This window comes from Mustelus asterias, chromosome 10 (genome assembly GCF_964213995.1).
Source record: "Mustelus asterias chromosome 10, sMusAst1.hap1.1, whole genome shotgun sequence".
Lineage (NCBI taxonomy): Eukaryota > Metazoa > Chordata > Chondrichthyes > Carcharhiniformes > Triakidae > Mustelus > Mustelus asterias.
The window spans coordinates 62,587,130-62,604,062 of NC_135810.1; the positions used below are offsets into that span (position 1 = coordinate 62,587,130).

Below are 16,933 nucleotides of genomic sequence, written 5' to 3' on the forward strand. Positions count from 1 at the left end.
CACCCTTCAAAGAAATGACGTTTGACTAACCTGTCAAATATATATTCTCCAAACAACATTGCTAAAATAGAATATCTAATTATTTGTTTCATTCCCGTTTGCAGGAATTTTCTTTGTGCAGATTGGTTACTTAATGTTGGAAATTTAACATCTTCACACAGAAGTTAAAAAAGCACTTTATTTGATTTGATTTATTATTGTCACATGTATTAGTATACAGTGAGAAGTATTATTTCTTGCGCACTATGCAGACAAAGCATACCGTTCACAGAGAAGGAAACAAGAGAGTGCAGAATGTAGTGTTACAGTCAAAGCTAGGGTGTTGAAAAAGATCAACTTAATGCAAGGTAGGTCCATTCAAAAGTCTGAAGGCAGCAGGGAGTTTTATGAGCCTCCTCGAAGATCTGTAAATAAGTACAACTAGAGGAGCCTTGCAATATGATTAATTTGCGAGGGGATGGTGAGGTGGGAGGTGGGGTGGCTTGATATTTGGATCGGGGCTAGTTACTAGCTTGATATTTTTAAAACTAACGTAAATGATCATGGAAGTTCAACTGAAAGTAAGTTATGCTCAAAATTCCTCAGTCTTTTTCACTGATTCACTGCAGTTGGGTGATTTGAGCCAAAAAAAGCACCACCAGGTGGATACTCTAGACCAGTATATAAAATAAAATGTCAAAGATTGGACTCACCTCTAGGACATGCTCTGCCTGCTGTTCTCGATCCAGTTTCCTTGATGTAGTCATGATCAGACCTGTAAAAAATTGATATTGCTTTAGAATAATGTTATTTTAATTCAGTCATATGGCAGACACATTACCAGTGGGCAATGCTTAGGGGCTGAGTTTGACCCAACTGGTATGATAGGAGTGGGTGAGGAGGCTTATAAAACAGAGCTCCTGATATTACTGCCCATTCTTACTGGAAGCCCACTGGCCACCATTTTAACTGCACCATTTAAACAGCAGTCCCATTATGTCAATCGGAACACAATTATATTTTAACCCAGGCTTGAACCTTCAAACCTTGGCTGGCAAGAAAGAGGAAGATGCGGGCGGAGTGGTGGGGATAGTTAGAAAGAGGCCCTCTGTAATAGGTAATAAACTTTCCATTGTGGGGCAGATATAGAAGTGCCTTTTGTGATGCCGCAAAGGAAGTCATACCTTCCACTACTACATAGCAATCGCCTAACGAACAAAAATCTCACATTCACAATTATATGCACGTTTTGATTCCAAGGCTGGGATTTTCTGATCCCGGTTAATAATGGACTTTTTTTCTGCTTTGCCAGGTCCCTGCCACGTCTGGGACCAGAAAATCCAGGCCGAAGTATTGACCTTGAAATTACGGATGGAATTAGGCTGAAAATTCTAATAGCAGATCCTGAAGACAATCAGGCAAACCTTACAGTCAGAAACTAAGTGCTTTAATCTATTTAACTTTGATGAATTACCGGCAAACTTAATTTGTGAAGAGGAAGGAGTTGCAGCCGAAGTGGTGATGTTAATTATATGCATATAGGAATTCTGCTGAGATTTCTGACAGTAAATCCAGCCACAATATGAGCGATTATAACTGGTAAGTACATAACTGCTCTATGAAGTAGTGAAGGCAGAAAAAGCACACTTCAAAGAAGGGGCATCTGTCAAAGATTAGCATTAGGAATGCTAAACATTTCCACATGGAATTCAAGATCCGACCTCCAGAGTGGTGACAAATGATATTTTGTTAAAGTAGTGACATTCTGAGCATCTACAAATTGCTCACAGTGCTTACTGTTTGTTACATAATTTAAGGTTAATTTCTTAAAATATCATTGGGTCTAGAAAGAGTAGTTAGTTGCATGCTCCTTGATGATATGGAGTGTTAGCCACAAGAGAATGTTCATTATTAGCAAACAGTAATCAACTAAGGAATCAGCATGAAGAACCACACTTGCCCTTGCTTTCAACCAAATGTCACTGCGAGGCGTTCACTATTTTGAATTTCACACTTTGGTAAGTAACTTATTACAGCAATTAGAAAGCCTGAAAATATTTTTTACTGATATGTTACTCCTTGAAGTCATAGTTCCCTGTGCAGAATTTAACTTGGATAGAAAATTACAATATTCCAAATTTTGTTTGCAGCTCTTTAGCAGACAAGACTTATTATGCACATTGGCTGAATCTGTTAACATCCTAGGCCAACCAAAACCTGACTTGTGGGCATTGACGTCTTTTCCCTTAATACCAAAGCCTCCCTCCTTGGTCACTTGCCCAACCATATTGTTGCAGTGTCACTTGGCCTCTCACTCCAAAACATTCACCCACTGAAATCGCTTTTCAGCAACACCCACCAAGTCCCATATTAATGTTCAAGATGTCTTTTTCTCAGTAGTGATTTCAACTATACCAAAGTTCCTCCTCATCTGATGTTTCGGTCTTTCTACCATCACCTTGACTCACTCTTCACTTAATTTCTCCCACCCAATTACATACCAACTTTCTTCAAAGGTACCAATTACCAACAAATCTATTTATAATTTCCTGTCTTCTTCAATGTCCTTATATCATCCCAATACCTGGGCAATTTCACCCTAGATCCCCCATATTTCTCTTCAAAACTACTTTCTCCTCTGGCCTCCCAACCAACAGAATCCCTTTGCTGTTGCTGATCTGCTCAATTGCTCTCTTGTCTCTACCCTTGAGACCCTCAATCTGTCTCCTCTAACTACTCAATTTCAAATCCCACTTTTTAAGGAACTTGAGTATCTTGTCACATCTTATCTCCACATCCACCTTTCCCAAAACTCCTCAATTTCTCTTCAGCCCAGTTCTCATCCTCTGTACAGTACCGACATTCCGAAGTCAATCTTACAAGTGTACTCCTCTGTGAATGGCTATAGTGTGTTTCCCTCCTTTTCCATATCAGTATTGAATTGGTCAAGCATTATTTTCAACTTGCAGCCCTGTGGGGTTACCTTTGCAATGTCCTACCCTTCCATGTCAAAATACAGCCTACATATCTCCAACAATGGCTTTTCTTTCAATCTCTGCACTTTCAAATCCTAAGTATCTATCCTCAGTGCAGTTCTCTTCTTTGACAACCTTGGCACTGTCCCATGAAAGGGTTGCTCTTCCATGAAAATGGCCCGGCAGCTGTGACCATTTCTGAACCAGATTTTACCACCTGGTCTTCAGAGGCTGCCTCTCTTTCTCTCTCTCTCTACAGGCAATGGCACTTCCCACCTTGAATGGTTAAGCTGCCAATCTGCCATTGCTGGAAGACCTCCTAACCATGCCTCAGGAACCCACCCACCATACTTAATTGGATGGTGAGTGTGCCCTCCTGCCACTACATGAGAACTTGCTGAGAACCATGTAGGATGACTATTGCCAACACAATGCAAGGTCTAGATATGTTCTTGATCCTGCATCTACTATCCAATGGTGGGTAGGTTTCTGAAGTTGCTGGTTGGATTAGAGGGTCTTTAGCTCAATACAGCCAACACCTCCACCAAAAGAGGCGGGTGTTGCTCAGGCAGAGAGGACAGCATTAGGGGGCCTTGAGGCACCTTTGGAATTGCAAAAGAAATTCCAAAAATAAAGAGACGCAAAGCAGGTAGGACCTCCAAAGTAGAGGAGATAACCCACTGAAAGATCTATTTGGCTTGAACTTTGTCATGTCTGTTGTTCTGTCAACTGGGACATGGAGTCTCCATCTCTGCCTGTGAGAAACTGCCTCCACAGAGCTGCCAGGCACCATACTCAGTGACAGTCCACTCAGATGTCAGGAGGATCACAGGGGAGTCCTCCCTCTCACCTTTGTTAGTCCCTTAATTGCTAATTTTTGGCTTTATGCCACCTCTGATTTTCACACCTCTGCAGCCTGACTGCTGAAAGGCGGCAATTTTTCGAGATGCCCTTATTTTCAACCTTGATCCCAGTCCCACCTTCAAATAAACCTGAGGGACTGGGGATTTTTCACTGTAGAGGCTGAACCAGAAATATAAAGCAGGAAATATATCTTACAGAAAGCAAAACAAAGATTACAAACTACAGATGGGATTAACAGAGATAGAGTGATAAAAGGGACAGACGGGGAGAGTAAAGAATTTTAAAAAAAATCTCCAATACCAATTATTTACTGAGAGAATGAGAGGAGGGTAGAGTTTTACTAAAGTTTGTCAGAGTGTCAGCCGAGATGCACACCCGAGTTTTCAGACCAGATTCTCTGAAACTCAGTGCACAGAAAATCTGCAGGAGTGGTTTGTGCTCTCACGCTGGTGGGCTGGGACCTGAGAGAGCCAGCAAGGCTGGATCCACAGAGATCGGGAGGACATCTTTAAAGGGCACCTCAATCTGTGCAAAGAATAAACACTCCCATGCCCCCCCCCCCCCCACCACCCCCACAGGCATAGCGCACCCCTCTACAAACGTCAGGGTGACCTCCCACCACAGAACTTTCAGGGACACTCTCCACTCCCTACCCCAACTACAATGGAAGTATCAAGGGCACTCTCCACCCACCACCACCACAGAAGTATTGGAGGTATTCTTCCCCCCACCCACTCACAGGTACCAGCTACACTTTCCACCCCCCCCCCCCCCCCCCGCCTCCCCTGGCCAATGGGGCTGCCCAGAGAGCCCACACCAGCACTGCTCCTGACACAGGTTGACACTGCAGTGCCATCCTGTGTTGAGGCAGTGCCAATCTGTGCCAGGGTTGTACCATGCTGTGGTGCGGCAGTGCCAACCTGTACCTCGGGGCAGTGCTGGGGACAGAATCAGGGGGCAGCACAACCCTGTGCTAGGGGTGTGTCAACCTGTGCCAGAGAGCAGTGCCAGGGACAATGACAACTTGTGCCAGGGACAGTGCCAACCTATGCCAGGGACAGGCCAAGGGGCAGTGCCAACATGTGCCAGAGCAGTGCCAATCTGTGCCAGGACAGTGTCAAGGCACATATATTTAAATGTATAAAAATATATTGAAATGAGGTTCCCTCCGACAAGAACCTCTATGCCACTGGTGAGGGGCAGGGAGCACCTGTCCATGACCTGGGCAGATTAAAATGTAAAGGCAGGAGAACAAAAGCAGATCACATACCCTGACTTACAGGAGCGCCATGCACAATATACAATGTGTACAAAATAAGGAAAATAAATTTAGACCAACTTGGAGTAAAAAAATAAACCATGTGGTTTACAATCATCTGATACAGCGCCATAATTCTGTAAGTAAATAAGCAATTCTTGCTTGCATGAACCAGAATGCAGTGAACTGGAGTCCATTGTAGTGACTGAAATTCAAATATATCCACCATGAATACAAACTGATTAGAACAGGAACTACAATGAAAACATACAATCAAAAATTTCTACCACCATACTGAACTCTCACCTACAGTGAGTGATCAATTGATTTTACCAGTCTAATGCTTCACCAAACCAGTGCAGCTGAGATTAACAACTTGATAGCGCCAAGGATAGAATCTGCCTCCGCTGCTGCTATGCTGCTCTCCGTGGTCATGCCACGCTATGCCATGGTGCTGCCTGCTTTTATGACACTAATAATTTGGAGAGAATGTACTTCCTATGTAAAACATTGTGCATAAGATGATTTTTGCCTTGATGCACAGAATAAAGCTATGTTTAACTATCAAGGCTGAAGTTGGAAGCAATTTTTAAAGCAATAGTTAGAATTAGAACAGAGAATTGTTCATTCTTGCTAATGCTAACTTAAAAATTGGACCCAACACGATGAACAAAAGACAATGTAATAACATAAAAGAATTTCAACTTTACATTCCCTATTGAAGACCTTATTCTTTAACGCTAAGAATAAAAGCATTATTTTCTCATTGAGACTGAAACTTCATTGTATTGCCAACTTATTATCTGACCCAACCTAAGGTTTAACACATTGTGCTTTGTTGATAAAAGACTATAGACAAAAAACACTGTGTTGGGTATTATCAGACCATAGCTTGTGCCTCAAGCAACCTTGACATTTTATTGTTTTGGTGAAGCTGTCCAGCACTTGCAACATAAAAATGCAACAAAACCAAACAGTAATACAACAATACAAATCACAAAAACACTGGCAACATAGCTAATCAAGAGCAGCACAAAATGTTCCATCAGTTACAACCTTCAGAACATTCATGATCACAACGATGGATATTAAGTGAAAATACTCTTCTCCATTCAACTTCCACTGTCAAAGTTCAGTGATCTGTGAGAAAAAGGGGTGGATTTTTACACAATAGATTTTTACACTCCTCTGGAGAGAGAGATAATAACAGTTGTGTTCACAACTCATTGTGTTCCTTTTGAGCATTTACTTATCCTTGGTCTTGGTGATGAACCAGAGTCTAGATAGAAGTCTAGGTTGTGACAAAACAGGAAATAATGACATTGATCTAAATGCATTGATAATGTTAAATAATTCCATTATTGATAATGATTATTTTTATGTGTCTATTTATAATAATTACTAAGAAAAACTTAAACTAATAAAGTAGCAGTTAAAAAAGTGAACGCTCAAATTGTTTTGTCACATTTTTGTGCTAATGCTCTAAAAGTGCAGTACATTTGTTGCAAAAAAAAACCCCCACCTCAATTCACATCCTATTCAAGTTTAAATATCACAGCAGTGTTTCAAAACTAGAAGGTGTTGCTGCCTCCAGAGGTTTGAGACATGTCTGAAGGGCTTTCTTTTGCTTGTGGGTGAGAAGGTAGCCCTGTGCTTTGCAGCAATGTAAACTGATCAAGCCAGAGGCTACCATTTTGTCAGGCTGCTATATGGCTCACTGGGTCAGTTCACAAGTTGAGGCTAGTGATTTATCATTGATCCTTCGGTATTTTTCCCAGCTATTAAGATAGGATTCCCCAATTATAACAAGAATTGACTCACTGCTACCTCAGGTATTAACTCTTGGGTTTCAGCTAAACATTTTTTCACTCAAAGCAAGGTGTTAGAACAGCAGGTGGACTAGGTTCAGATGGGTGGAGCAGGAGGCTGTGATTGAGGTCTGACGAAAATAGTCTCCAGCAGTCAGATAAGTGGGCTTTGTTACTTCTTATAAACACTAACTCTTAAATTCATGACTCCAGACATGTGCTCTCCCATTCGTTAATGGTAAAACACTAAGAAAAGGATGAAGTGATGAGGAAAAACAATAGGAGATATTGAGATCACTCAACAGATGTGCGCTATGCATTGGCAGGTTTATTCAAAGATGCGTGTTCAAATGAAGTGTTCTCGAAGGCACCTAAAGTCAATTGCAGAGCATGCAGCTCTGCTAGATTTGAAACACTCAGATGAAATGTGCCTGGATCAGATGGTCCTCTAGCATTGGTGGCATCCTGATAAGGCTTTAGAGTTCTGCATTGGCCCAAGAAACTTCCATGCACAGCATGGGCCCTCACTGCTCTGCATCTTCCTCTTTCTTTTGTATGTTTCCTTCAATGAGCTGTGTAATTCCAGTGCTAGACTCACTTCCAAAGTCCATTCCTTGTGCGAGTATTTCTATCAAATGGACTGTAGCTGTTTAAGGCAGCAACTCACCACTACCTTCTTGTTGCACATCCTTAATTACCTTCTTGAACAGCTGCAATCCATGTGGGGTACTGTTAGGTAGTTCCAGGTTTCTGTTCCAGCGACAGTAAAGAAACGGTGATATAGCTCCAAATCAGGATAGTATGTGGTCTGGAGGGAACTTGCAGGTATGATATTTCCAATAATCTGCTCCCTTTGCCCTTTTGGTTGGTAGAGGTCACAGGTTTGGAAGATGCAAATAAGGCTTGGTGAGTTGCTGCAGTGCATCTTGGATATGGTACACACTATGTCGGTGGTGGAGGAATTGAATGTTGAAAGTGGGATATGGGGTGTCAATCAGGTCAGCTGTTTTGTGCTGGATGGTGTAATGTTTCTCGAGGAGTTGTACTCATCCAGGTGAGTGAAGAGTATTACATATACACTCCTGACATGCGTCCTGCAGATGGCGGACAGACTTTGAGAAAACAAGAGATGAGCTGCTTGCTACAGAATTCCCAACTTCTGACCTGATCTTATAGCCGCAGTATTTATATGGCCAGTCCAGTTCAGTTTCTGGTCAATGGTAATAGTTGATAATGGGGGATAGAGATGGTAGTGTTATTGAATGTCAATGAAGATGGTTTGCTTCTCTCTTGTTGGAGATGGTCATTGTCTGGCACTTGTGTCGCATGAATGTTACTTGCCACTTATCAGCTGAAGCCTGGATAGCATCCAGGTCTTGCTACATTTGGACAGGAATTGCTTCAGTATCTGAAGAGTTGTGAATGGTACTGAATATTGTGCAATCATGAGTGAAGATCGACACTTCAAATCTTATGGTGAGGGAAGGTCATTGATGAAGCAGTTGAAGATGGTTGGGCCTAGGACACTACCCTGAGGAGCTCCTGCAGTGAGTGATGTCCTGCAACTGAGATGATTGACCTTAAACAACCAAAACCATCTCCATTGTGCTCGGTCTGAAGAATTTTCATCCTGATTCTCATTTAATTATTTTTTGCCATGGCTCCTTGGTGCCATACTCAGCTAAATGTTGCCTTGATGTTAAGGGCAGTCACTCTTATCTCATCGCTTGAGTCCAGCTCTTTTGTCTATGTTTCAACGAAGCTGTAATGAAGTCAGGAGCCAAGTAGCACAGATGGAACCTAAACTGTCAATGAGCTAGTTTTCCACACTGTCCAATAAATGCCAGTGTTGTAGCTGTACTGGAACAACTTGGCTAAGGATGCAGCGAGTTCTGGGGCACAAGTCTTCAGTACTTTTGCCAGAACATGGTCCATTGCCACTGCAGTATCCAATGCCTTCAGCTGTGTCTTGATATCATGTGGAGTGAATCAAGTTGGCTGAAAACTTTGAGATGCTGGGGACCTCAGGAGGAGGGTGAAATGGATCATGAACTCTGCACTTCTGGCTGAAGATGGTAGCAAATGCTTCAGCCTTGTCTTTTGCACTGTTGTGCTGGACCCCCTCATTATTGTGGATGGTGATATTTGTGGAGTCTTCTCCTCTGGTTAGATGTTTAATCATCCAACGTCATTCATGAATGTGTGTGTAAGGACTGCAGTGCTTACGTGACCCATTGGTTGTGGGATTGCTCAACTCTGTCTAGCGCAGACTGCTTTTATTATTTGGCATGCAAGTCGTCATGTCTTGTAGCTTCACCAGTTGGCACCTTGTTTTTAGGTATGCCTAGTGTTGCTCCTGCACTCCAGGGTTGATCCCCCAGCTTGGAATGGGAAATGCTGAGGCAGGAATTTAAAAATTGTGGTTGAATACAATTCTACTGCTTCTGATGGTCCAAAGTGCCTCACGAATTCTCAATTTTGAGCCACTAAATCTGTCTAAGTCTACCCCCCTTAGCATGATGGTGGTGCTATACAACGTAATTAACAATTCACTATTACTACATATACTTTATACTATACCCTTGCTGGAAATACTAAAAGCAAATGCGGGCATTGAGATTGAACGTGCAACATTTGCAAATAGAGAACTCCATTTCAGTCAGATATTATGGATAATATAAATTTAATCCGCCCTGTAGTGTTGCCAACAATCTGCTTAATCTAGTTAGAATTTGACTACAGGCCAAATTTTATATTCAGCAGAGACAAAAAGCTGTTGACCTCTGACTGGTCTCCAAACAATCCAAGGACTTGGATATTGGATACACAGAGTGGACCTGCTGCAAGCAGAACCTCTTTGATGATGTTACAAAAGGATCCTGCAAATTTAAATTGCTCATCCAATTCAGAAAGTGTAGATATTACAACTGGCAGAGTGGATCCTTGAGCAGTAGGCTAGAACACTCATTTCAGGACTTACTTAAATCATATAATGTGTTTCTATATTAAATTTATATTCTTTTCAATATCTTTCCCCAATTTCTTAGATCCCTCTGCACTGTTGCCAGATTGGTGCCAATATCTTTTAATAACTATTGCACAGGAGGTAATGTTTCTTTCCCTTCCTTAGGGAAGTTTAACCTTTATTCAATGCCTATTCAGTCAATTTCCCTGAGGTTAAGAATTTACTGCATGATGTAATTTGCCTGTGAATCACTAAGCAGTGGTGATGGCTGCACGGACACAATACAGTTCCAGGGCTGCCTGCTTCTTGCTCCTCTGAAAGCAAACAGGGTGAGTATTTCACAGTGAATATTATATAGAAATGATTGATGGGTGGAAGTCCACAACAATGCAAATTAAAATAAGTAAAAGACAATGTAAAATAGGTATATGAAACGCCAATGATAATGAGGAAAAGAGTGCATTATTAACCATTTTTCAGTCGATCAGTGATGACAGCGTAATTTTCAAAATGTTTATCCTAACACTTGAACAGGAAAATATATATTTTTAAAGTTTAAGTTTAATTTATTAGACAAAAGTACGCTTACATTAACACTGCAATGAAGCTACTGTGAAAATCTCCTAGTCGCCACAATCCGGCACCTGGAGGAACCCTACACAGACACAGGGAGAACGTGCAAACTCTGCACAGACAGTGACCCAAGCCGGGAATTGAACCCGGGTTCCTGGCGCTGTGAGGCAGCAGTGCTAACCACTGTGCCACCTTGCCCATTGTGCTAGACAAGAAGAAGAAAACTCCATCAATGATTGCTACGGGTAACATCATTATATCAGCTTACTTATTTACATTCTGAAAACCTGGCTAACGATCCTCAATCTGGTTCAACTTCCACAGTTGGTCAAAATCTGCTTAAATATACGGACTTACTAAAAGCAAATTATATGTTACAAATGTTTACATTGGATGCTGCCATCGACTAAGCAGATTTTCTAAAATCTGAGGGGGGTGGCACAGTGGTTACCACTGCTGCCTCTCAACGCTAGGGACCCGGGTTGGATTCCCGGCTTGGGTCACTGTCTGTGCGGAGTCTACACTTTCTCCCCATGTCTGCGTGGGTTTCTTCCAGGTGCTCCGGTTTCCTCCCATAGTCCGAAAAACATGCTGGTGAGGTACATTGGCCATACTAAAATTCTCCCTCAGTGCACGCAAACAGGTGCCGGAGTGTGATGACTAGGAGATTTTCACAGTAACTTCATTGCAGTGTTAATGTAAGCCTACTTGTGATACTGATGAATAAACTTAAAAAAAGAATTTCCTGTCTGAACACTCTTAATCCAAACTTTCTTTCCATGCCTTTATTTTTCCATAGATGATGTGATCTTAACCCATGCTATTTCCTAATCCGCCATTCCTTGTTTATTTCTCAGTCCTTAAATCTTATTGGCTAAGGAGGTAAGACTTTTGGCCCAATTGATCACCAGGCCTCAGCTTGCCCTTCCAGCAGCTTGCTGGGCAAAACATCTTCAAGCTGAAAGGTGAGGAAAAGCAAGGTTTAATTCATAGAGCCACGCTTGGTGCCCTGCTCCAGAAAAATTAGGAGCCAAGGACTTGAACACAAAATGATTTATAAATTGGAAAGAGGTTTTTCTCAGCCATCAGCTGATAATTGCACCAGGCAAGGAATGTATGTTTGAAAAACAGGAATTCTTCCCAACAACAGTTTTTACCAATAAATATGTCAAGAATATGTCCAAGTCTTAATTTTCGACATAGCAAATACAAAGCAACATTCTGTGATGAAAATGTGCAATTAATATGATAGGATGGATTTTAATCAGTGCAAATGGGAAAAGAAGGTTGAAAAGGAGCATAGACAGATTAAGTTAAATTTATTTGAGTAAGTGTGAGGTCATCCACTTTAGACCCAAGAAAAATAAATCAGTGTATAGTCTAAATGGTGTGAAGTTGACATCAGTAGAGGTACAAAAAGTTTTGAGAGTCACATTCAAATTATTGAAATTCAGTGAATAGATATAATTAGTATTCAAAAAGGCTAAAGGAATGCTGGCCTTTAACTCAAGGTAACTGGATTATAAAAATAAGGACAAAATGTTACATTATGATTAAAGCAAATTACTGCGGATGCTGGAGTCTGAAACAAACACAGAAAATGCTGGAAAATCTCAGCAGGTCCGACAGCATCTGTGGAGAGAGAACAGAGCTACGTTTCAAGTCTGGGTGACTCTTCGTCAGAGCGTTACACAAAATGTTACAGTTGTATAGAGTCATGGATAGACATAATCTGGACTAATATGTTCAGTTTTGGGCACCGCAGCTCAAGAAGGATATATTGACCTTGGAGGAGGTGCAGCACAGAGTCGCCTGAATGATACCAAGGCTCAGAGGGTTAAATTATGAAGGAAAGAACTATTTGCATTTATATAGTGTATTTCACAACTGCAGGATATTCCAAAGCACTTAACACCAACGAAATACGCCCCACCTGAGAGCAAGTGGCTCATCCAAAAGACAGCGTCTTCAATAGTATTGCTATCCTTCAGTACTGCACAGAATGGTCAGCTTTGATTTCATGCTGAAGTGGGACTTGAACCCTAAATCTTCTGATTCAGAAATGTCAGTGCAACTAACTGAGCCACAGTTGACTTTGAGAGAGTATGTTGCACCAATGTCGCTTTTATTCCCTTGCTTATAGCGACATGGTGGCACAGTAATTAGCACTGCTGCCTCTCAGTGCCGGGGACCCGGGTGTGATTCCTGGCTTGGCTCCATGTCTGCATGGGTTTCCTCCGGGTGCTCCAGTTCCCTCCCACAGGTCTGAAAGATGTGCTGGTTCGGTGCATTGGCCTTGCTAAATTCTCCCTCAGTGTACCCGAGCAGGCGCCGAAGTGTGGTGACTAGGGGATTTTCACAATAACTTCATTGCAGTGTTAATATATGCCTACTTGTGACGCTAATAAATAAACTTAAATTTGTATATATATCAACTTTAACATAGTAAAATATCCCATGCATTTCACAGAAGTGTGATCAATGTTTAGCACCCAACCACATGGAGAGAATCGAGGACAGGTGATCAAAGATTTGGACAAAGAAATGTGTTTTAAGAAATGTCTTAGAGGATAGAAACGCTTAGGGAAGGGATGCCTGAACCCAGGTCCATAACTTAAAATCAGGGATGCATAAAAGGTCAGAATTGGAAGAACGTAAATATCTTATCAGGTTGTAGATAAGGGATTAATGGGTAGTCGGATTGAGATGCTTAAAGTGTTAAAAGGTTTGGATGGAGTAACTACAAAAAACAATTTCATCTGGTTGGGAAATCAAGATCAAATCTTAAATTTATAGCTAAGCAATTTAGGAGCAAAATAAACAAACACAACCTCACTCAAAGGTTGGAAATGTGGAACTGTCTCTCACCAAAAGGCTGTGGAACGGGGGACAGTTGGAGCTTTCAAAACTTGAGATAAATAGATTTTTGTTCAGTCAGAATATCAAGGGACACAAAGCAAAAGCAGAAAAATGAGGCACAAATCAGCCATGATCTAAGTGAATGGTGGGACAGGGATGTGAACAGCCTCCTCCTGCTCTTATGTACTTACTAGTTGATTAAACAAAGTACTCTGATTGTTTATATTATCCTTTGGGCACTTTCACACCTGTCACCCTGCCAGAATTAAATACATCGTCATGTAGCAACATTTTCCAAGGCACTCCAGAGGAGCATAATCAGACAAAATTTAATACCGAACTGCAATGTGATATTAGATCAGGTGATCAAAAGTTCTAGGAAAAGGAGCTAGCTTTTAAGGATCTTCTTAACGGAGGACGAGAGAGGTGGAAAGATAAGAGTTCTCTACAAAGGTAATTACATAGTTTAGGGTCTATACAGCAGACAGTGAGATCAACTCTTGGGGAAAGGAATTCAGTGACAATGTATCAATAGAGTGAGTGGTGCTGATGGACCAGAGGGGGTGGGGTGGGGGAGGTGCTGACAAAGTTGTGGGGGAGAGCACAATGAGCAACTGTGCACTGTATTTGCGTAAAAATCAAAGATCTAAATTATGTCAGCAATTTGTTTGGATTAGTGTTGAGCGATGAGGTGATGGGTGCCAATGACAAGATGAGTTTGGAGAGAGCATGTGGGGAGATAGGAGATAAAGTAGAGAAAGAGAAGTGAGTTCAAGACTAGGCCATGTCGGAGCCTTGAGGGAAATTTGGCTTGATAGGCTAGGAAAATGGCAGATACAAGTCAAGACATGGTGATAGGACAAAAAAGGCCAGTTGTTTCATGCATTTGTTGTTGAAGGTGAGGGTGAAGGGTAGAGAGAGAAAGGGAATCAATGTATCAAAGGGAATCAGGTTAACCATCCTGACCCAACTGGGATCACTGGCTTCTTTTGATAGATTCAGTGCATCATCTCATCCGACCTATGATTAGTCAGGAAATTGGGAGGTTGGTGCTAATTGCCATGGCTCAGTTGAAGAGCCACGGCAAAGCCTGCTGAAGATTCCAACGGGATGATGACTTACTGCAAGTCTGCCATTTCAATTGGGATTATCAGTTTAAAACTCAGCCCAATAAACTGGTTAAATATGTGAGTCAGTTAAGTAAATCAGTGCAAAGGATGCAGTTACCTTTGTTGTACATCAGTGCTTTACTAGCCACAATTCAAAGATGGGAGAATTTTTTCAGTCTCCTATGAACTGTCCAAATTGAAGTAATTTTGAAAATCCGTGAATCATTAATTGAACCAGAGTGTTCTTAATACTTGATGAGGTGCAAAGCAGAATTTAAATTGAGGCATTTTGAAAATGTAATAAACTATAAGCAGTTTCCAACTTCATCAGAACTCAGAGTGACTGCCCTAAACTTCATACTTCAATGTCTATCAGCCATTTTAATTATTTTAACTAATGTGAACTCATTTATTTTGAACCAGCGTGTTACTTTCACACAGCTTGATTTCAAACTCTTAAGACTGGAAGGTTGAGATTAAACAAAACTGTACCAAAATTAACTTTTTAATTAATTGATATAATCAGCATCTTCTAATAGGAGGCTAGAATTATAATGAAACTTAAGAGGGACTGTTCCAAAACTTTGATTTTTTTTCAACTCTATATGACGTGCATAGCAACTAAACTAATTAGGTAAAAAAATTAAATCCAGAAAAGCTAAATAAAACGCTTGATTCTCTTTGTCAATATCCTGTGCTCTCTGTTTCCCTTTAAAACTATCTTAGGAAAATAAAGATGGCAATGTTAATGCTAGGCAGAAACTGCACAATGCAAGTACAAACTCAGCACTACTGCCTCACAGCACCAGGGACCCAGGTTCGATTCCCGGTTTGGGTCACTGTCTGTATGGAGTCTGTACGTTCTCCTCGTGTCTGTGTTGGTTTCCTCCGGGTGCTCCGGTTTCCTCCCACAGTCCAAAAGATGTGCTGGTTAGGTACATTGGCCATGCTAAATTCTCCCTCGGTGAACCCGAACAGGCGCCGGAGTGTGGCGACTAGGGGATTTTCACAGTAACGTCATTGCAGTGTTAATGCAAGCCTACTTGTGACACTATTCAATGAAAAAAAACCAATATGTTGGATTCTACCAGCCTTCTGGAGATGGTCAGGAGGCAGGGAATCTTGTAAAAAAGTGATGGAAGACAATGGGATGGAAACCTGATGTTTTCCCGCTGTCACCGGATATTCCCATCATAGGAAGGGAGTGGTGTAGCCAGTTAGAGCCAGGAGACCAAGTAAATCAATTACTTGATTAAGTGTCACTTCCTGTCCCCACCAGCACCCACTGTGGGCAGGCTGCCAGGTAAACATGGAGGTGCCCTCTTCATCTTCCTGCAGCCTAAGCAGCGACCATCTCTCTATTGGTGACATCTGCCAAGATGCAGGTCCAGACTGGACAGGCAACTCCGACAGGCTGCCACCATTCTCAATTGGATGGTGGTCTTTGCGGCGGCCTCTTTATTGACAACTGCTGGTAAAATACTGCCCAGAGTCCCACAACCTGTCTATCCTGGTTTATGACACATTTTGGTCCTGGCAGCAGGACAACATTTAAGCTGAGAAAAGTTAAGCCGATTTACCTGTGCTTTTCCAATCGTACAGATGTTGGGCAGAATTTGTTGCTCACTTGGGTGGGGAATGTTGGGTGGGGAAAGGGGTGGACACGCAGCGGGAGTAAAATAACGGAGCGATCTTGCTCTTCCAACTGACATAGCAGGTTGCAATTCTTGCCAGAGATCAGCATGAAACCTATTTGCACCCTGCTAATTGGATGCAGATGAAGACCTGTGGAGATCCAAAGAATTGAAGGAGTACCCATGAACACCACATGCAGCAGAGGGTAGGTGGAGCATTAACCACATGGATCTTCTATGCGCAGCAGCATTCAGGAGGTGGTTGTTCTCGGCACAGATCTTCAAGCAGCAACATCTCCCAGGAGGTGAATCTTCAAGGTGCAGGAGGTACTGTTGGGTGGTGAGGGTCTGCGCTGAGAGGGAGATTAGACAGGAAGGAGATAGCGGAAAGAGAATGATATTGTGGGGGTCATGAAAGGGGGGGGGGGTGGAGGGAAGATGTGGGTGACAGGGGAAGGGAAAAGTTATTTGACTCAACTTAAAGTTTTACTAGCACCAAGGCTGCTCTCAACAATGCAGAACCTTGTGGTGGAGACCTTGAGATGCTGCATGAAAATTAGATTATCAGCTGGGTGAAGATGCAGCTCAACTCAACTGGACAACTGAAGGGAAATCCCAGTGTGTAGTGCTGACAATACTAGAACTTTGGGACAGATGAGAATATGAAGGGCAAAGGCTCAGTGTGCGCAGGAGACCTCTTGCGCTAGGTTCACTAGAGCCCTTCAAAGACCTTTGGCTTCCTGCACATGCCTGGTTCCATAGGCTATGGAATGTCCCTCAGAAGATGTGGGGAGTGGGGGAGACAGTTGAGAGAAAGTGGGTTTCAGGTTTCTTTCTCATGTTTTCAGTCTTACAAATAAACCACTGGATTGTGTGCCATCAGATTGATGTACTGAAAATTGTACAAAG

The 16,933-nt window shown here is 42.0% G+C and overlaps 1 protein-coding gene across 1 annotated transcript in view; it reads right to left on the reverse strand.

The window, feature by feature from the left end:
- Positions 1-16,933, reverse strand: part of LOC144499631 (protocadherin Fat 3-like) — a 696,014-nt gene that overhangs the window by 214,109 nt on the left and 464,972 nt on the right. Inside the window, exon 6 of the mRNA XM_078221804.1 lies at positions 693-754. Within this exon, the coding sequence (XP_078077930.1) occupies positions 693-754 (62 nt within the window). The remainder of the gene's footprint in view (positions 1-692; positions 755-16,933) is intronic.